The sequence below is a fragment of the Phaseolus vulgaris genome, chromosome 10 (assembly GCF_051622355.1).
Source record: "Phaseolus vulgaris cultivar YP4 chromosome 10, ASM5162235v1, whole genome shotgun sequence".
Taxonomy (NCBI): Eukaryota; Viridiplantae; Streptophyta; class Magnoliopsida; order Fabales; family Fabaceae; genus Phaseolus; species Phaseolus vulgaris.
In genome coordinates, this window is record NC_143507.1 from 42,768,642 (window position 1) to 42,791,187 (window position 22,546).

A 22,546-nucleotide genomic window follows, 5' to 3' on the forward strand; every position below is an offset into this window, starting at 1 on the left:
TCTATCCACATTTAATATTATACTATATTTCATATTTCTCTTTTATGTATTTCTAAATCTTATATTTCATTATTTTGAATTATATATATATATATATACTTTGTATATATTTTATGTTTAAGATGAAAATATATTTTCTTCTTTAAAAATATATTTTTGTAATACCACATTTTATTACAATTTCTCATATATTATACATATATATTTGAGTGTGATTCTTCAATATTCAGTCTAAAGATATATAATATAGCGTACAAAATATTTATTTAAAAAATATTTTTGAATATAACTCATATTATTGAATATAGCGTACAAACCATAATTGATATACAATTTTATTTTTGAATAACTTTATAAATTAAAAATTAACAAAAATAAATAAATATATAAATATAATACATTATATATATTTAATAAAATTATAATAGAATAAATAAAATATTGTTTATATTTACTTAAATAATTAGTCTATTATGCTTAACATGTTTTTTTCAATAGTTTGAAGTTTCACCTTTTTAATTAAATTGTTTTTTATGAACTCAATCACACTTTAGCTCAAAATTTATTTATATAGATAAAAATAAATATATAAATTTATATTTATTGATGGGACTAAATATAATACATTGTTAGTTTCAATAATATTACTCTATATTAAAAACAAAAATTCTTGTTAAATATGAAAAAAAAAAAATATATATATATATATATATATATATATATATATATATATTAAGATCATAGTTTTTGACTAATTTAAAATGGACCCTTATACCTTGAAAGAGTATAAACATATACTTAACAAACAAATAAATTTTTAATAAAGGGTTATTTAATAGTATTATCTACTGTTGTTGCATTGTTAACAAAACTCTTTTATTCAAAATTTGGACTTTGCCTTCGCAAAGAATTAATTAATTAAAAGAGGGGGTCATTGCTGAGACGAATATATACGTTCTAGAAATGTTTTGTTTTGTTTTGGGACACTATGAATACGGCAAAAAAACACATACATTTGATATTTTTTATAATAATATAATAATACTTTTAAATTAAAATTTAAAATAAAAATAAATAAAATATTGATTTATTATGATGTAAAATGTCTAGTTTGACCGTTTAGAGTCGAGGTAGGTTGGGTGAGTAAACAGTGTTAATATATCAAGTTTACACCTACATTAAAATATTAATATTTATAATAAAAAAAATTAAAAATAAAAAAATATCTTTAATAAAATATTAGATAAAATATAAAATGTTAAAATAATTTTTAAAATTAAAAGAAATTAAAAAAATTAAAATATTAATATTTAGTGGGATGTAAAGTGTAACAATATTTCAAACCATCATTTTCCTATATCAACTCCAAAATGTCATCATTCATTACCAGCTTTGTTAAATATATATTTATTTTCTGTGCAGTCACCACTTGCAACATATCTCTCTGAATTCTATGAGATATCTTGTAGCTAATATCATCTTTTTTATATGTGCTGTTAGGGTTCAGAGGTGAAGAAAGATCAACAATGCCTTTCATTTGTTCTTTTAGTGTTTCTAATATAATCGTATTTCTTCTATTTGTTCCTCTCTTCCTGGCAATTCCATCAGTAGAAAATAGTTCCTGGTGTCCACTGACATCTTCTGCTTGTTCTAGTGACACCCTTCAATCAAACTACGATGTTTTTGTTAGCTTTAGAGGTCCAGATGTTCGTGAAGGCTTCCTTAGCCATTTGATCGATGCCCTTTCTCTAAACCAGATTTCTTCATTTTTAGATTACAACATTCCTAAAGGACATCAAATATCTGATGCACTTCTAAGAGCAATTGAGGTATCATCTATTTATTTGATTATATTTTCAGAAAACTATGCCTCTTCAAGCTGGTGTTTGTCAGAACTTGCGAAAATTGTTGAGGGTAGTAGAAAATATGGACACATCTTGCTACCTATTTTCTACAAAGTAGATCCCTCAGATGTGCGACATCAGAGGGGAAGTTATGGAGAGGCCTTTGTTGCTCATGAAAAACAATACAATCTAACCACTGTGCAAACATGGAGATTTGCTTTGAAGGAATCTGCAAATGTAGCAGGATTTGATTCATCTACTTTTCGGTTAGTTTTATCCTCAATCAAAATTGTCTAGTATTTTATGCTTCTTTCTGTGTATAGTTCGAACTTGAACTTGCAAAATAATTATAATTGAGGTGTTGTTGATATATATTATTTTGAATTTTGCAGGAATGATGCTAAGCTTGTTAAAGAGATTGTTACATATGTGTCGTTATTGGTGTTCAATCTCAGACATAAAGTTAATTCTGAAATTGATACACAGTTTCACATGCAGAACCATTGCTACATATAAATTCAGAAGATCTTCCAGTTATTAAAGGTATTGGTAATATTCTCTTAATCTCTAGTTGAATTTAACTTATAAGTGAATTTAACTTAATTTAATTTTCTAACTAAAATCTAGACATGTTCTATATCCACTGTACTTAAACTTTAAAACATGTCCAAAAGCATTATAGATACCAAAAAATCTCATCACCAAACTTACAATCCAACATATCCAAAAGCATTATAAGAGAACATAAAAGCCTAGCTCTCCCAGCACTGCACCTGCAAGATGAATCTATGCAGCAAATTCTGCACTATTTTCCAGCAGTGGCAATTTATGAGACAAAACCAAAACAGTACCTATAACTACTTTTCCTTATATATACAACCCCCTTTCCCTTCCCAAAAGTAGCACTATTGATACAAAGTTCCGACAATAGTGCTGCTAAAAACGTATGACCGTGGGCTGCATCATGAAAACCATATGCTTCCTCTCGGCAAAGTGCAGTAACAAGCCCTATTTATCCTCTAAGTCTTGAATTCTGAAGACATCCTATTTGAAAACCCTCTGTGCAGAATGGACTCTTCTGCAACCCGGTGAACTTTTTTTTTTATCTAAATATAAAGGAACACTGGGTGTCTCAACCCTACTAAATAAAACCTACTACCTAACTTACAAAACAAAAAACCATCAGAGATAGAGTAAGCTTAGTCTTCGTATGTATTATTCATCCTAGACAGCATTAAGGTCTGCATAAATACCTTTGCCAAGTACCTTAAGACATATTATAAAGCAATCTCAACTTACAAAACAAACCTAACCAACCAATGATGATAATCCTGCCCTGCTGTTATCCATGATAACCCGTAAACTGTTTGATACTAATAAAGGTGGAGAATTAAACATGTTATAAATTTTGAATTTGAATGGCTTTAAATAAAATAAAAAATGCAATACCAGGAGTGTTATCAAAGAAAGTAAATCATACATGACAATTGATTTTTGGGTTTCATTTTTTACTTGGTTGTTTCAGAACTCCCATACAAGGATTAGGGTTTGGAATTACTATTATTGGAGGTGAAGAAGAGGGTGAAGGTAGACAACAATCTGTTCTCACTATAATTAACAGTCTCAACATTGAACCAAGGTTGAAATTGAAGATTAAAGTGAGATGATGAACTTTCTTATCTGGGTTTCAGTTGGTTGGAATAATGGAGTGTTGGTGTAATTTTTGTAGCTTTTCTTAAAGCCACTAGACTATGTTTTTTTTTGTTTTCTGTTTGCTTCAGAGTTTTAGTTCTAGCTCTTTGGATGTTACTATAATTATGCAGTCTGTTTTAAGATCTTTGTACTGTTGAACACACACATCCCAATAATTTATACTGGAGAATAAACCCTAAAAACCACACAATAACTCAATTTTGTTCAAAGTATATAGAATTGGGAGATATGAGTATTCCAAATGTCCTATTTTTTTTTTAGTTTTAGTAGTTGTTGTTATTGAGGTTTGTGTTCTTGTAAGAATGAGTAGAGTATTAAAGAAAAAAATTCTACAGAAAAGAAAGAAATGTGTTATCAAATTTGTTATTAATTTTTTTCAATAAAAATATTATTATAAAAAATCGCTAATATAAATTCTTGATATACAAAAACTTATAAAAATTTATTACACAAACACACAAAAAATATGAATAAGATCCTAAAGAGATTGGAGATTACCTGTAACTCAGATTTCTCTCTCCTAAACCCTAAACATGAAACTATCTTCCTTGTGCCTAATCATCAGATACTCTATATAACTAACTGTATTTATTCCTCCTCCTCCCTTCTTTTTCATTCCTCCATAAAAGTTGTTCATATTATTCAAAGAAAATAAAGAATATCACAGAACAATTTCTGCATATTTGAAATGTAGAATACTGCAGAATTTTATGCTTTATTCTGCACCTTGAATTGTAACATGCACTACCAAAAAAAAAATCATGAAATAGAAACCAATTTTTACAGACCAAAATAATTAGTTACAAAAGAACTAAAATAGAGACTATTTTAGAAACTAAAAAAAAAATGGTTTCTAAATTAGTTTCTATTATTGTTAAATAGTTTCTAAATTGGTATCTAATTAGCAACTAAGGTTTTAACTACCAATTATTTAGTTTCTAAATTTGGTAGCAAAAACCTTGGTTGCAAATTAGATATAAATTTAGAAACTATTTAACAATAATATAAAATAATATAAACTAATTTAGAAACCAAATTTCTTTTTAGTTTCTAAAATGGTCTCTAATTTTGTTACTATTACAACTAATTATTTTGGTTTCTATAAATTGGTTTCTATTTTATTATTTTCTTGTAGCGATTATGGTAAGATTGTTGATTTTTTTTATAAGGGTTACTTTAAATTAATTAGTTATTTGATAATAAAAAGAAAAATCACAGAATAATTTCTCATTACAATACTTAAGCAGTCATTTCTCAGTCAAACATACAAACCCAATAAAGTAATAAGAGTTCACTACCAGAAAATTATAAAATAAAAATCAATTTTTAGAGACCAAAATTATTAGTTGCAATAGTAACTAAACTATAAACAATTTTAGAATTTTTTTTTAAATTAGTTTATATTATTGTTAAATAGTTTCTAAATTAGTATCTAATTAGCAACCAAGGTTTTAGATACCAAATTTAGAAACTAAATAATTGGTAGTTGAAACCTTGGTTGCTTATTAGATACTAATTTAGAAACTATTTAACAATAATAAAAATTAATTTAGAAATAATTTTTTTTAGTTTCTAAAATGGTCTCTAATTTAGTTACTATTGCAACTAATTATTTTTGTATCTAAAAATTGGTTTCTATTTCATGATTTTCTTGTAGTGGTTGTTGTTGTTCCATTCATTAGATATTAGAATATTGTGTAAATTTTATTTTAATTTTAAATGTTCAAATTTTATTTTATTTTTTACTTTTTTACCAATTTGTAAACATATAGTTTTGCTTCAAAAACTTGAAATGTAAAATTGTATTTTTAAATTTATAATAAATAATTGAATATTATTTTAAAAAATAAATTTTTTATTAATTATTCATAAAAATAATAAAATTATATATCTTTTAATCTAATAAAAATGTGAATTGGCTAATAATTAATAATAGTTAGTTTCTGGACTTTCTGCATGGTTGTTTTTACTGGGATATATTAAATATTTAGTTTATAAGGATTAAAGAGTTTTTTTAATCAGCAATAGATTAAAGAGTTAATGTGTTTTTAATTCATTAATTCTTCACCCATTATATATTAAATCAAAATTTTAATTTATAATTATCACTACAAGAAAATCATGAAAAATAAACAAATTTTAAGATAAAAAATAATTAGTTGCTATAGTAAGTAAATTAGAGATATTTTAGAAATAAAAAAAAAATAGTTTTTATTATTATTAAATGGTTTCTAAATTAGTATCTAATTATCAACAAAGGTTTTTGCTACTAAATTTAAAATCTAAATAATTGGTAGTTAAAACTTTGGTAGTTAATTAGATACCAATTTAAAAACTATTTAACAAAAATATAAACTAATTTAGAAACTATTTAACAATAATAGAAACTAATTTAGAAACCAAAATTTTGTTTAGGTTATAAAATGGTCTCTAATTTAGTCACTGTAACAACTAATTATTTTTCTTTCTCTAAAATTAGTTTTTATTTCATGATTTTTTTTATATTGTATGGAATCTTAACTCCCCAGGTAAAAGGTTTTATTAAAAAAATAAAATGAGACCAATAATTTTAAGATTATATGTAAGATGAGCAAAATAGATATGTGAAATCGGTCAATTTATACTACAATAAAATTATTAAATAAAAATAATTTTAGAAAAAATAATAATAAATTGTTATAATAACTAAATTAGATACCATTTTAGAGACTAAAAAATTATTGATTTTTAAATTAGTTTCTATTATTAATAAATAATTTATAAATTGATATCCAATTAGTTACAAAGTTTTTACCATCAAATTTAAAATCTAAATATTAAAATTCCCAACAAAAACAAGAATGCAGGAAGTAAAAAAAAACTTAATAAAATTGTGACATTTCAAATACTATCACCAAATTTTGGTTTTTGAACAGAATTGTGAAAGTCTTAATATTAATCTGATCGATCCCAAAAATTCTTAGTTATTAAGGTATGTACTTGGATGTGAGGGTTCGTGGCAACCTTAATTTTCAACCTTGGCTCATGTTTGACATGACAGATACCAAGAACATGTCTGGTTATACATTAGATACACATGATCTGATTTAATACATGAAGTGGTTTGCTCATGTACACATTGATATGGATAGTTTCACCCCTTCAACACAGTACTAATCTTAAATTCCAGAACCAAACCTCCAAATGGGACTTCCGGAACAACAAAGCCAAAAATGAAGTCTACGTGTGAGGAATTATGAGAAAGAACAGAAGAGAAATCATTAATCACTTAGTCATCATGTGTTGTTTTATGTGGAAGGTGTTTGTCTTGGTGCAGGTTTTTATAAGTAGCTGTAAGAAGATGTTCCAGGGTAACAATAATTGCAAGGAGGTCAGCATGAGGCTAGCAGCAAACCTTGGCTCTTGAGGGGAATTATTAGTACTTGCATGTTTCATTACTGAACTTTCAAGCTGGTCCAAACATAGAATTATAAGCAGGGACGAAGGTTGATTTGCTGGTTTAGCTAGATGTATTTAAGCCAATGAGCTTTGCAGGTGATGACAGGATGGAATGGAAGGAAATATTATATGTTGCAGTGTAGGTGCTGAAGATGTGAACATGGGAAAAGTACAGTAGAACCATGTAGGTGCTGGTATAGGTGGTGTTGGTTCTTTCAAGAGTGCATCCTTGGGTGCAGTTTTTGTGAGGGCGGAGAATGGGACTGCAGTGCCAAATCCTCACGAAGCTAAAGCACATTACACAAAGCTTTCTAGTTCAAGCTTCACTCAATATCATTGTCAAGCTGCTGAGACTGCAGGGAGCATAAGCTGCTGGATTGTTGAGGTCTGCACCACACTCAAAGTCATCTCCCAATGGTGTTGGAATGAAAAATTCTCAATGTGGTGTGGTACAGTGGATACTAGTTCAAGGGGTTTTAATCTCGTTTAGAAATATATCTTAGGGGATGTGTTGAATTCATGTAGGATAAGTGTGCAGGTGGAGGTATGAGGAAGCTTTTTATGAAGTGGAGTTTGGATTTAAGTGTTCCTTCACTTTTTTGGTCTTCTCTTTGTGGTTTAAGGGAATTACTGTGTAAAACTTAAATTGGTTGGAGGGGTTTTAGGATATTTGTGCTTTGTTTTAAGCTCAAAAGCGATTTTTTCTTCTATACGGTTTGGGATATCCCTAAAATATTCCTTTAATTTATTTTATTTTTTGCCGATAAAAAAAAATGTTGAGTGTAGCTGGTATAAAGCATTTGGTTGTTGTTATAAACATTTAGTCTCTTTATTGTATGCGGGTTTAGTTATAACAAGCAAAATTGTATGCGGGTTTAGTTATAACAAGCAAAACTGTTAGGATTGGTCCTAATGTGTAATAATTCTGTTGTTGTTTTCTTTAAGATAAAGATTAGTGTGTAAAAAGGTTGATACATCCATTAAGTGTCTCTTTTAATTTATTAATTCATTGTTGAAAAAAAATATAAAAAATGATGTGTTGTTTTATGCACCAGTCATTCAGGAACTTTACTTCAAGGATACACATAGGTACTTTGAGCATCACCAAATTGGGAAAAGTGTTGGTGTGCAAATTCCATCATGTTAATTTGTGCATCCAACTCAATAGCCGTGAGAGAATGTTCATCCAATTTCAAGCAGTTTCAGAAAGCAACTCTTTTCTTATTTTCCTTCAGTTGTTCAGAAGCAGTGGAAGGGAACATTAGAGTCTCAAGTGACACTGATACAGAGATCTATTTTCAAGTGATGGAGAAAGCTTTTGGAAGTTGCTTTGAAGTCCAAAGGATGAAGGTAGTTGTTTGATCCTAATGAGTTCTAAATTCAACTTTACCATATTCTTTGAGGACACTGATAAATCTTTGTTCATAGACGGATTTGAAAGTATACCCGTGTTTGAAACATGAGAAAGGAAGAGTGTAAAAAAAATAAAAAAAATGAATGATTTTTATGTGTGTTGAAAAAGTTAAATAAGTCCTACACACTTATATTTTTACCTTCAATAATAAAAAATAATTAAAACCATTTCAATTTATTTTAATTTTATCTCAAATAGACAAATAGACTTTAGATACTCAAAAATATTTAATATATTTATAATAAAAATAAAAATAAATATTAAATGTTAAATATAATTTTAATAAAATAAAATATATTATATTATACATAAATTAATAAAAATAATTAATTATATTATAAAATTTATATAATAAATTAAATAATAATAATATAAATATTTTTATATATTTATAACAATAAAGTATATTATTAATATAAATATTAAAATAATAACAATATTTAAAATTAATTTATATAATAATAACAAAATTATAAATAATAATGTTAATTAAAATAAATTTTAAAATCATGACAATAAATGTAAATTAAATATTTTTAATAAATGATATTATTATCATTATTATTAATTGTTTTTATTTTATTTTATTTGTATCAAATACTTAATAATATTATTAATAATAATAAAAATAAAAATAATTATAATTATAATTATTTATATAAAAAATTATATAATAATAAATAATATTAATTATATAAAAAACTATATAAAATAATTAATTTTAATTTTATATATTAAATAAATTTTAATTTTAGTTTTTAATTAAAAATTAAAATTTCAATTACAATCTTCACATTATTTATAATTTTTTTGTTCTAAAGGGACTTGTACTTTTGTATATAATTATTCAACCATACTACTGAAAATAATTTTATAAAATATTAGTTAATTTAAATTTATATAAAAAAATAAATTTGTAAATTTATATTTTACATATTTATAAAAAAAAATTCACAATTATCATATCACTAATTTTCAATAAAAAAAATCTATAAATCTATTTTAACATATATTAAACTTTTTTCACATTACTTCATCAAATTCTCAAATTTCACCAACCTCAACTTTCCATTATCCAATCCAAACAAACAAAATTAATTTCCAACCAAACAAGTTGAAGTGTCATAAAGGAGAGATAACAAAGAATGGACATTGCTTAGAAGGCTTCTAGCGGAAATGCAGCCACCTCGATCCAATTTCTCAGGATTTCTAAGAGAGATCCGAAAGAGATAAATAAACTCATAAAATCTATTTTATAAAAAAGTTTAATAAAAATAAATAAATATTTCTGATACTAATTTTACAATATTAAAATTAATAGATTCATAAAATAGACTAATATTCTACATTTTCTTTATTCTCTAGAACAATAATTCCATTATTCCGTCCAATATTTATTATTTTTTCGTAGTATTTTTAGTTGTGAGTACTTTTTTTTTAAAGAATACTGATAATTTGACACCTAATATTCCAAATGACATTCATCTTATACCTTATTATTTTACAAAAATATTCTTAGTTAAACACTTAAAAGAAGAATGTATAATTTGGAGGAAAGAAAAAATTGGATGTAAAAAAACATTTTTCTTTCCAGAACCGCATGATAACTCCAAAAGAAATAAACCCAAATATTTCATTTTCAATTTCAGATTTTCCCAACCCAACCCAACCAACCCCATTCACGAAACCCACAACAAAACCCCAATCGCAAATCAAACTCGCGAACCAGAGCCTACATCAAAATGAAGGCAAAACGCGACGACGACGACGGCCGGCAGCGAGACGAAGGCGATGACGAGGGAAGGCGAGACAAAGTTATCAACGCCAACCACGGTGAGGCACAACCAGACAACGACGAGGCGAGCCGACCACGATGAATCCAGGTTGGAACGAACCCTACAAATCTCGACACTAAGCGAAACGACCCATTAGTGGGTCGTTTTCAACTTTTTTTTTCCTAACTCGTTCACTCGAACTCCGCGAGTTTACACCGGAACCGAATTGTTCCGAGTCTAATCCGAATTTGCCCAAAAACGAGTTTACTCATAAGTTCACTCGTGACCTACCGGAACCGGTAGACTCTTAAACTAACTCATAAGGGTTTACAGGTTAACCCTAGAGTTTGATAACCATGGTTAACATAATGATTTGGTCCTTGTTCTCGTTTTAAATTTTAGTTCTTATATATACCAGAAGTTCCTAAACCAATTTGTGTGGCAGGAAGTAAGTTAAATCTGTTGGATTCAATGAATTTAAGTTCAAGCTCAAAATAAAGTAGAGGTACAAAATACTTACTGGTGCTTCTTGCCAAAGATACAAGCCTCCTTGATCCCTGAGGGAACTGCAAGACCCTTTACTATAAAAATCTAGAAAATGTAGTTTGTTCATCCTTGCAAATACTTGAGGGTTTAATTGCACTTCTTTGATTCTTGACAAGTTGATGACTATGCTTCTGATAGCCTCGTCACCCTGCAAAAAAGTAGTAGAAAATTTTGAAACATCGTTATAAACTATTTTCCTAAAAAAAATAAAACATTGTTTTAGTATATTTATCTTTTACCTTATCATAGTTTAGTACTTGATAAACGTCCTCAGGATCCAATAGTCGAACTTGAATTCTAGGATCTTCAATTGATTCTTCTCGAGCAATCTGCCAAGCTGTTTCTTGAGTAACACTGATAAGAGCTTTATCTTTCAATCTTTCTAAGCCGGCAACCGCTGAATAATCATGGTCTTTCAATAAAAAATTATATACTTTACTTTCAGATTTAGTCCATAGAAAAGACATGCAATATCTAAAATTATCTTCTTTTCATCCTGATCGAGATCATTGTAACTCAATTTAATAATATCATGGGCCTTTCTGTTTTTCACTTTTTTGAGTCTTTCTAATTTGCTTTGCCTAGTTTCTTTATCTGTTCCATGAAGGAGGTGACCCAAAACTTAAGAACTCGTGGAATCCCCTTGGCATAGTTGACCACTTTCGTTGAAAGCTCATGGTACTCATTTTGAAGATGATTTTGCTTAAAGGCATTCAAATTGAAAAGCCTCAAGGATTCATCAAAGTTTAATGCCTCAACCTCATATATATTAGCAAACTCTTTAGCTAGTACTTGCTTATCTCTGGTTGTTATGATGATTCTGCTACCTGATCCAAACCAATCATATGTTCCGGCTAAATTTCCAGTTGATCTGAATCATTGACATCATCAAGAATGATGAGAACTTTCATACGACTAAGCCTTCTCTCAATATATTGAGGCAATCCATTGGGTGCGTCAATTTTCAAATCTTCTCTTCCTAATAATGTTGAGACAAGCTTCTTCTTCAAAGAGATTATTCCAAGTCTTCCCGATTCTTCTCTTATGTTAGCCAAAAAACAACATTAGGAGCGTAAGATCAGCACCAAAAATGCACCAGACCTACGTATGAAGGAAATTCTGTGCTGGCAGAGACATCAATGCAATACTAGCCATATATGATGATCTTGGAGAAACTGAAAGCACCTGATGGCCTTGGTGAGATTGTAACTGGACAGTGCCGTGGTCAACTCCCTCACAGGTTGGGGATTTACTTGTGATTGGAGTCTATAATCTTGCTGCTGTTGCTATCAAAAGAAAAACAGAAAATCAGGTACACTTGTGTGATAGACCACTTGGATTACCATCATGAAGCTTATTCTACTGCTGCTGGTGCTGTCAAAAGAAAATCAGGTACACTTATGTAGTAGACCAATTGGATCACCTACAGCAGCTGTTATGTAGCTCGATACAGCAGATGTTCTGTTCTATCTATGGTTTGGTTAAATTATGCAGCAGTTGTTCTGTCTCATCAATGGATCCAACACAGGTGGTGTTCTGCCCAATAGTTATGACCGAACACAGCTAAGCAGTGTCTTTAAGCTGGATGGTTTTGATTCCGGTTTTGTACCAGTTCTAGCTTGTAGCAATAGTTAGGGGATTACTGATTTTGGTCTTTTTTTTTTGGTTCTGCATCACCGCAGCTCTCAGATGAATTGAAAGAGCTTCTTCCTTAGGATGGATTCAGCAATGTAGGAGGAGTTGACGCTGCTTTGATCTTCTGTCCTCACATTCCCCTTGGAATTTTTGTTGCAATTTAAAACTAAACTACCGCGTACTCTTATATTCAATAATATATAATTTAACATGTTGTAGGCCTGTGGTGCTTCAGTTTTTTTACACATAACGTGGAGAATTCAATATTTAGTTTGACTTTAACATAAAGAATGTCTAAAACTATTAGTATCATGGTATCTTTAATTAACTATGAAGATGAAAAGAATACGTTAGAAATTGTTTTATTTAACATCTATGTCACAATCGTGATGTATCCCTACACGCACCTCTGCTATATTTCATAATATTAACTATCCTAAATCTCTTAATACCAAAACCTAATAACTTGGACCAAAAACCCTTTTAGAGATATCCCGTTATATGCCAAAACCTAAGACGAAAGAGCTATCAAGACAAGACTTTTCCGGTGCTTACAAGAACATCATGAATCCATGGAAGCAGCTTCACACGCCATGCTGACCGAGTCTTAAATTAATGCTTTTAGAACCGGCATGGTGCTTAGGTCGGTAATTGAGTCAGATAAATAAAATTTAATATATAATCATATGCTAAATTGGACAATGATATCTTGACATCATATACAGTATTTAACATACACTTGGCAAACAAATAATTTAATATTTAATTATATTTAATTTGATTTTTAATTTAAAATATTATTATATTATTATAATAGTTTGTAAAATATATGTATTTTACTTTTTAGATGTCAGTAAAATCTTTTCCATTTAGATTTGATTGGAACATACTAGATTTGTAAAATGAATTGCACTTATTTTGATGAAGAAGTTGTCACGATTGCATCTTACCGTGAATTTTGCTCGTGCTTAAATATTTTATGTTTTTATAACTACTTTGATGTAAATAATTAAAATAATGTAATTATTATTTATTTGATATTTCAAATAGTAAACTCTGAATATTTCAAGATAAACAGGTTTTTTTATAGAATGCATTTTTACAACTTTTTATTCTAGTTCATTAACTTTTTATAATTTTTATTTTTATACATATTAGCTAAACTTTCACTAGTTTTTTTATACTATCACATTTTAACAAAGGCCAAAGCCAGAACTTCAACTACAGTGATCAAGAGTAAAAAACATAATTAATATATTCAGAAAATTAGTACCAAACTATAATAATATCATGAAAAGTATATATTACATCACTTTAAAGTTATATGCATAATTTTTTTTAATTAGTTTACAAAGCAAACTATTTTGAAAGTCATATTCATGCTTTAAAATTCATAATATAGTTTTCGCCTTCATTCAATAGAAATAACATGTTTTATGTAACAATAAATAAAACAATTTTCTTTTCTTAGATTATATAAATATAACAACTTTTACCTCGAGGTAATTGATTGAGATCGGCTCAATTTCTAATACAAAGTTTCGTATTTAAATTGAAAAAATGCAATGGTGAAAAAATTCCAATAAAAGGTGATTGATTATTATGTTTTCAGAAAATAATTATCAATAAATTTAATGAATATTTTTCTCATAAAATAAAAAATATAGCAACCTTTATTTACATATATAATTATTTAATCGATTTGACTTGATAATTTGTTTGGTTTCAAGCACTCAAATCAAATTTAGTTCACAATAAACATTGCAAGACTTAAAAGTGGAAAAAATAAACACAATAATTAAAATAAAAACTATTTACATAAATATAAAACATATTTAGATATTTTAAAAAAATAAAAATAAATTTACGAAAATAACGTTATAAGGATCAAATGAGCTTCACCAAAACTAAATGTCTTCTACTTTTGGGTTGTATTACGTCCTTTTTTATGTCTTGTGTTGCTGATCTCAAATGTATAATTTTTTTTACTGAATTAGCATGAATGGCACTTTAAGATTGATGATATAATAAACGTGTAATAAGTAATCGCTAAATATTTTGAATTTTTTTATTTTCTTATATTATTTAAAAGAAATTCTGTCTGCTTGAACTTTTTCAAAATTTTCAAATGATCAATATAATTACAATCTTAGATTAAAGTTTTAATGCACTATTATCTCTTGAGAATAATTTAATTTAGTAGCAAGATGTATTCAACATTAATTATAATTTTTTTTTATAAGAATGGTGTATAATTTTGTATTAAATTTATGATAATTGACAAATTTTTTTAAAAAAAAAAAGTTATAAAATTGTATAAGTTGTGTTTAAGTATTACAACTTCATTTTCAGAAAACATCACTATACTATAGATCATGAATTCATTAACAAAAAAAACAAAACAAAGAAATAGTCAAAGACAATGACAACTTTGGTTGTGAAAAATGAATTGAAGAAATTGTGCTAACCGAGGACAGCTTTTATTTTAGTTAATCAATTACCTAAACTATTTTTTTTTTTTAAAAAAAACTAAAATTGTCAGATATATGATGACTTTGGTGTATGAATAATACAAGTATATAGGTATGATGATTTTGTGTATTATTTTTCCACTAAAATCTATATTTTTTAACAATTTCGGTTAATTTTTTAAAAATTTATTTTATATTGATAATTTTTTATTTAAAAAATAAAAAATGTACAAAAGATGATGAAAAAAAAGTATTACTATTTATTGAGAAAATGGTAATTATTAGAATAAATTGTTTAATTAATTTAAAATATGGTTTAATAATTTGATTATTATAATATATTAACAATGACAAACATGATGATGAGAATTAAAAATAGTGAGTTGTTTAAAAAAATAATGTGTACAATTTTTTAGTAATGTGTTTTATTTGTTTAGCAAATAATTTAATAATGCGTTTGGATACTTTTTTTTATATAGTAAAATAGTAACTAATATGAGTTAATAATTAAAAAGTAAATGTAATAATACAATATCGTAGATAGTTTATAAATATGAATTAAATTTATGTAGTCAATTTTAGAATAATAAGTTTGGTTGTTTTATAAAAAATTGTAATGTGTTTGAATCTATTTTAAAAAAATAATAATATAGTAATTATTTTGTATGAACTTTTCTTTTTTATGTATATCATGGAATGGAATATATTATATGTATGATTATGTTATAGTGATAAATAATGACTGAAGTAAGAAAGTGGATAATGTTATTAAATAAATATTATTATTTTAATGAATAATTTCTTTTATTGTGACCTTCATTGTTATAAGAAGATTTTTTTTGACTTGTTCTGAATTGGTTTATCCAATTTATTCTAGGAATGAATAGGGGATAATCTTCTTGACTCTTTGCACTGCATGTGTGAGTCAAGTATGAATTTTGTCTCGTATGAATAGACTAATAATCATCATTTCGAACTATATAAAATTGAATTTTCAAGTATTTTGAATGTTGTAGAGATTGTATATAGGGGTCAGCAAATGTTATTAGCTATAAATGATAAAATGAATAAACAACTATAACTTGAGGATAAGAAAGTAAAAAACTCGAAAGTGTCCACAATCACACTACCAATCATTTAACCTAAATGTATACAACACGATCAAGATAGGGAAAGATATCTCTTGAACATCTCAAACTATGAATTTTCTTGATTATACTTTTGCACAAAACAATAGCTGAATGTTGTTATTTTTTTTAATAAAGCTTGTGATATTTTTGGATAATAACAAAACTATTGTTAGACCATTCATCATTAGCAATCTTTTCGGCATGAATACTCCAAAAATATTTTCAAAGCTTAAATATCCTCATGCAAACTTATTATCTCAAGATATTGTTATTTAAAAAAAATAAAAAAGTTTGAGGCTATTGTTTCCTCTCATTTTTTTTTTAATTTATTGACCATTGCGTTAGTTCTAATATTTATGAGGTGGGTTACTTTTCTTACTTTCTTTTATTAATTTAAAATGAATTTTACATACACAAGAAAATTATTGAATAAAAACAAATTTTAGATAAAAAAAACAATTAGTTGTTATATTAACTAAATTAAAGATATTTTAAAAACTAAAAAAATTATTGATTTTTAAATTAGTTTCTATTATTAATAAGTGATTTTTAAATCGGTATCTAATTAGCTATCAAAGATTTTGTTACCAGATTTAACATTTAAAATAATTGGTAGTTAAAATCTTGTTAGCTAATTAGATACTAATTTATAAACTATTTATCAATAATAAAAACTAATTTACTAATAATTTTTTTAGTCTTTAAAATTATCACTAATGATTTTCTTCTAGTGATAATAAAAATCAAGTTAACTATCTTCTTAAAAAGATAATTATCGATAATATTTTTATTTTGTTTAAAATATATTAAAATAATAAAAAAGTATCAGTGTTTCAAAGTGAAATTTTTCTATATAGGATTATTCACATGATTTTTATTTTATATAAAATTATAGGAAATAAACAATTAACAAATAAATAAAAGTCTCCTCAATGTTTATATATATGATCCTTTTAATTTTTTTTATAAATATTAATAAAATGTAAAAGGTTGATGTCCTTGCTAACAAATCTGAATCGAATTTTGTACGTGGATTCTAAGTCAATATTTCAAAACTATCGCTTTTGAGATGTTTGAATAGTACATTCATATAAATAAACAATAGTGTATGGATCATGTTTAAATTGAATGAATAAATATTTTATAGATAAAAAAAAATATTGTTCTAAGAGTGTTATGAATGAATAAATACATAGATAAAAAAAATGATTGTTCTAAGAGTGTTATGAATGAATAAATACATAGATAAAGAAAATGAGGAAACTAATAATCAAACTTGAATTGAATTTTATTATTAAGCTTGTCTATGCGGACAATTGCTTCTATTGTGACCTTCCATTACATTTTTTGCTTATTTGGAATTGAATCATTCATTTCATTACGAATGCGTTGAGTGTTAGGTCTTCCTGATTGATGTCGATGCATGATGGGGTCAAGTAAGAAATTTGGTCTCATGTAAGTAGACCAATAATCCAGTTTGTTATTCCTTAAAACTGACACTTTTAGAAAATTATGTATCAAATTATTTTCTAACATTACATAACTTATTATCCAATATAAACAATAAAATTTAAAAAAAAAAGTGGCAGAAGTCGTGTCAAGTTGGCACAACTTAATATGACATGACAGAAGTCGTGTCTAATTAGGACAATTTGTGCATATTAAGTCGTGCCGAATTGACACAACTTGCATAAATTTATTTTTGTAAACGGATCCCAGTAAAAAGAAAAAAAATAACCCATGATCAAAATCCCTCCAAAGTAAGTTTCTTTTAAATTTCCTAATGCCGTCTCTCACTCTTCGTAGTATTTCTAGTTGATAAAGTGACATGTTTGTCAATGCAGTAAATTATTATTTAAGCTATAGATAATAAGTAGCTAAGAATGTGTTGGCTCAAACATTATCATTTAAGACACCCAACAGCTTCTGATAATAACTAACTGAGTACTTAGCCTGTTAGAAGACTGAGTAGGAAACTGCTGGTGAAGGAAGATCAGAAATATATATAGAGGTTTGAACAGGATTTTGCTGGAGATGGAAGATTTAATTCAGGTCTGAACAGGTGACTAGTGAAGTGCTTCATGGATTGGGAGCTAGAGGTTTGGACCTTCTGGTGCATCTTCTCTAGGGAGTAAGCCTGCGCTTCCCAATTTCTGAGAAGCAGATCATTCCCAGTTCAGGATTAGGCTCAGCCACAAATAAGCATAATATTCGTGCATTAAGGTGCCATAACTAAGAGCTGTGTATCAGTTGCTTATCTGAGGTACAATGGAGGAGCTTAGGCATTGGTGTTTAATCTTTGAGTAGCTGCTGCATGATGTTGGATCGCTTGGTCATAAGCTAATACAGCAGCTACTACTCTTTCAAATGCTCAAAGTCACTGCAGTTTGGATCCTTAGGAAGAGAAAATCAAAAGCCTCGTAGAGGAAGCAGGAGGTAATGGCTCGCTAGTGGGCAGAATTGTGAAATGTTTGTGGAACCAATACAAGTGATGGTGCTGGTATATCAAGCCGTGGACAAGCTACAAGGTTACTCCCAAGAGGGGTTGGCACTCAGTGTATAATAATGGGATCAATTTTGCAGGCAGCAATCAAGAGTTTTTTTTGGAAGTAGATTGTTGTGTTTTTGTAGCTGTAAGCTAGATCTAGTAGGAGTAGGTTTATGTATAAGGATTATGACACCCTTTATTTTAATTTATTTATTTTTTCTGATAAAAAAAAACAACCAACAGGCCTCCTAGAACTAAACTAGTTGCCTTTTTCATTATTCAATTTTTCTCACTGTCACTTGCACATCTCTTCTATCCTATTACATCAGATAATATTAATCCATAGTGTTTCCTACCCTGTGTTCCACAGAATAAATAATAAATGTGAGTTTTACATATTCTCATTTTTCCCTTTTCTTTTCACTCCTTTAAAAGGCCTCCTACCATGCAAAGGGTACACCAGCATACCACAATGCTAGTGTGTCTGCTCACTATTTTCACTGTCCGAAGAAGAATGAGACACCATAAGGCTTTAGCAATTCTGTTTTTTTTTTCACCATTTTATTGCATGTTGCTACTAATGTTTGTAACACAAATTTGTCTTTTTGTCAGCTGAACTTAGACAGACTACTTGCAAGGATGTGGGACGAAATGGGTCTGGTTAGAATTTACACTAAACCACAAGGCCAGCAGCCTGATTTCTCTGATCCTGTGGTTCTTTCTGCTGTATGTTGCATAATCTGTGTCCCTTATTCTATTTATAGCTAGCTTGAAAACCTTTGGCTTCTTTGTTTTTTAATCCTACAATATATAATAGAGATATCACTTTCTCTTGCAAAATATGTTTTAGGATAGAGGAGGCTGCACTGCAGAAGATTTCTGCAACCATATTCACAGAAGTTTGGTAAAGGATGTCAAGTATGTTCTGGTCTGGGGCACTAGTGCAAGGCACTACCCACAACATTGCGGTCTTAGTCATAATCTTCGTGATGAAGATGTGGTTAAGAAAAAGGTCAGAAAACCCACCTTTCTTCTTGATTTCTGCTGTCTGACTGATACATCAACATTGTTCATATTCTCTGTTACATATGCCATGTTGAGAGATTGTGTGTGTGATTCAAATCACATTCCAATGCACCTGCTCGGATATCTGACAGAGAGAAGAAGGCACCACTGAAGACAAAATTTGTTAGAAGACACTACCTGTGATTTCATTGATTTTCCTGTTGAATGGGAAAAATGAGCAGAGTTGATGAAACATCCAAAAGCAACATAGGATTGATCACTTACAAGTGGAGCACCTATGTTTTTTGTCACCCAACTGTTGTAACAATCCCACCTCCAAATAATAGTTTCTTTTAGACAATTTCTTCCCTGCACCACCAGATCAATTCTTACCTATACCCTATCATTTTTTTAATTTCCAAAATTACTTTTATTCTAGATTTAAAAATCCAGAATAAAAAATATAATTAAAAAAAACATTCCAGACGAAAAAATCTGGAACACAAAATTAAAAATACATTTTGAATAAAAATTTTCAGAATTCAAAAATGTGTTTTAGATATCCAAATCTAGAATATTCTGGATAACAGGTTCTTCTGGGAGTAATTTTTATTTACACCCTTTTTCATTTAAAATTATTTTCGTCATTTCGGAGAGACAGGTTAGGTGTATGTTGGAATTGATGTGGTGCAGGGAGAAATTGCCCTTTTTTTATCTCAGCTGTGAAGTGTGCATCTATGACTTGAACAGAAGAAAGTAAAGGAGGAAACGGGCATTGCATCTTAAAATTTTACATTATTTTCATTAAAAAAAAAATGGAATAAAAACTAATTTTAAAAATAAAAATAATTATTCATTATATTTATATTGATTAAATTATAGATATTTTAAAAATTAAAATTTTTGGTATTTAAATTAATTTTTATTATTATTAAATAATTTTTAAATTAATATTTAATTAACTATTAATTTTTTTTTATTAAATTTAAGATCTAAATAACTGGTAATTAATTAGATACCAATTAAAAATTATTTAACAATAATAAAAATATAATTAATTATTTTTATTTTTTTTTAAATAATTTATTTAATGAATTTTTTTTTAGTGTTTCACTGTGATAACTATGGATAAAACTTAGATGTAGGACTATAGGTATTATTGCTGTTATTTTCTGACCAGATTTGAAGTTTCATCTTAATAATAAATTATGACATTGAAGACTACACTTTCAAACCAATAAAACTAAATATAAAATATTTTGACCAAACTTTAGATGATAGAATTGGACTCTTTCAAATTATTTATATTAATTTATTATTGTGTATAAAAAAATTAATTAATCTTTTAAGGCTATAAGTCCATTACCAAAAAATAAACTAAGTAAATCTAGATTTCAAGTGCTTAGTAAAATGGAATTTCTTCCTTATTTATTTATCCACTATTTCACAAATACTCTTGCTAGATACCAACTTATAGATAAAGAATGAAACACAGATAGTTTTGAAGTTTAATATAACAAAGACCAAAAAAAAATAGTTTTTCTTAATCTTAAGATATTTTATCAAGACTTAAGGAGAAAAGAAAAATAACATGTATTATTTTGACTGGTTTTTAGATTGTTGTACAATAAATAATTTAATCAACCTATTAATAATGAAAAAGAATAAACTCTTTAGAATTAACACTTTGGAAAACTCTGAACAATAAAATAATAGAAAAGTATCATCATTTATAGGAACAAAATTTTAACACTTTAGAAAACTTTGAACAGTAAAATAATAAAGAGATATCATCATCCTTTATAGGAACAACCCTTTTAAACATATAGGTGGAGAACAAAAAGTTGTAAACAAAAAATATACCAAAAAATTGCATCAATAACTAAATTATTCGAATAATGTTTTAGGCCTTATGTAAAAAAGAGTTAAATAAAATAGAAAATAAAAAATTGCTTAGATATATCGAGTTTTTCAAAAATTAAATGACATTAATGTCTCCTTAAACCAATATATAAACTAAAGTATGTTTCCCGAAAGTGCTATAAGCCTAACATTAGGATTGATATGTTGAATTAGACATTGAAAATATTAAAAGAAGTTTAGAAAATTTAAGTTTATTATAATTATTTGTGAACACCTTAGAAAAAATGGAATTATATGTAAATAAAATAAATTTTCAAAATAAAAATTACCAAAATTAAAAAGTTATTATCCAAGACCCACTTATCATATCATTCAAATAGAAAAAAAAAGATTTTTAACAAGGTACACTACAAGAAAATTGATGAAATAGAAAATAATAGAAACTAATTTAGAAACCAATTTTTGTTTTAGTTTCCAAAATGGTCTTTAATTTAGTTACTATTGTAACTAATTATTTTGATCTCTAAAAAATTGGTTTCTATTTCATTATTTTCTTGTAGTGGTATATTATATCTAGCAATTTTACATGTCTGGGTGCCTACAAAAGCTAAAACATGTTTAGGTTGATATACAACCATAAGTATAATATTTAATGGGTCAATTAAAGGATTGATGGTATAATTTCTGTAATTTAGAAGAAAATTAATTAGTCTTAAATATTGTTGAAATTACAACTCAAGAACAAATTGTTGTAGCAACTTTAATATATATGTACAATAGCTAAATTTAGGTTACAACAACAAAAAATTAGCTATAATAAAATAAAATAAAATAAAAAATATTTTAAATGGGTCAATCAATTATGGTTTAAAAGAAACATCTTACAAATTTCCAGAGAATTGAAGTGATTTTTTAATTACATAATTTTACTTTTGAAGATAATAAAAACAGTAAAGACAAAAATTATTGTGCAAGTCTTAACTTATATGATTGATCAGATCTTGAAACGTTTAGCATGTTAATTAGGGAACAAATCTCTACATTAATTTTCATATTGGATAAATTGGAAGAATCACTGTTAAAAAATGATTTTTTATAACTATTAAATGAGTTTGTTCAAAATGATAAATAAAATAGGGCAAGCAATATAACTAATAAACATGAAAGAAATATACAGTAAATTATAAAGTCAAGAAAGAGATATATACTTTGATTTTATTATAC

The 22,546-nt window shown here is 27.2% G+C and overlaps 1 protein-coding gene and 2 pseudogenes across 1 annotated transcript; 1 reads left to right on the forward strand and 2 right to left on the reverse strand.

Moving 5' to 3' along the window:
* The first annotated feature begins 1,526 nt into the window (after nucleotides 1-1,526).
* Nucleotides 1,527-3,511, forward strand: LOC150024827 (toll/interleukin-1 receptor-like protein). Its single transcript, XM_090296187.1, has 3 exons — nucleotides 1,527-2,110; nucleotides 2,237-2,329; nucleotides 3,370-3,511. The coding sequence occupies exons 1-3, from the start codon at nucleotides 1,527-1,529 to the stop codon at nucleotides 3,509-3,511; spliced, it is 819 nt and encodes a 272-aa protein (XP_090152313.1).
* A 3,106-nt stretch (nucleotides 3,512-6,617) lies between these two features.
* On the reverse strand, nucleotides 6,618-8,421 carry LOC150024828 (uncharacterized; annotated as a pseudogene).
* Nucleotides 8,422-10,121: 1,700 nt separating this feature from the next.
* On the reverse strand, nucleotides 10,122-12,079 carry LOC150024829 (disease resistance protein RPV1-like; annotated as a pseudogene).
* Nucleotides 12,080-22,546: the final 10,467 nt, after the last annotated feature.

Excerpts from the sequence above, each read along its gene's own strand:
- LOC150024827 (XM_090296187.1), top strand. The coding sequence starts at position 1,527 with ATGCCTTTCATTTGTTCTTTTAGTGTTTCTAATATAATCGTATTTCTT. Across the intron at positions 2,111-2,236 it reads TTTGATTCATCTACTTTTCG|GAATGATGCTAAGCTTGTTA; the intron begins GTTAGTTTTATC and ends TGAATTTTGCAG. Across the intron at positions 2,330-3,369 it reads AATTCTGAAATTGATACACA|AACTCCCATACAAGGATTAG; the intron begins GTTTCACATGCA and ends TGGTTGTTTCAG.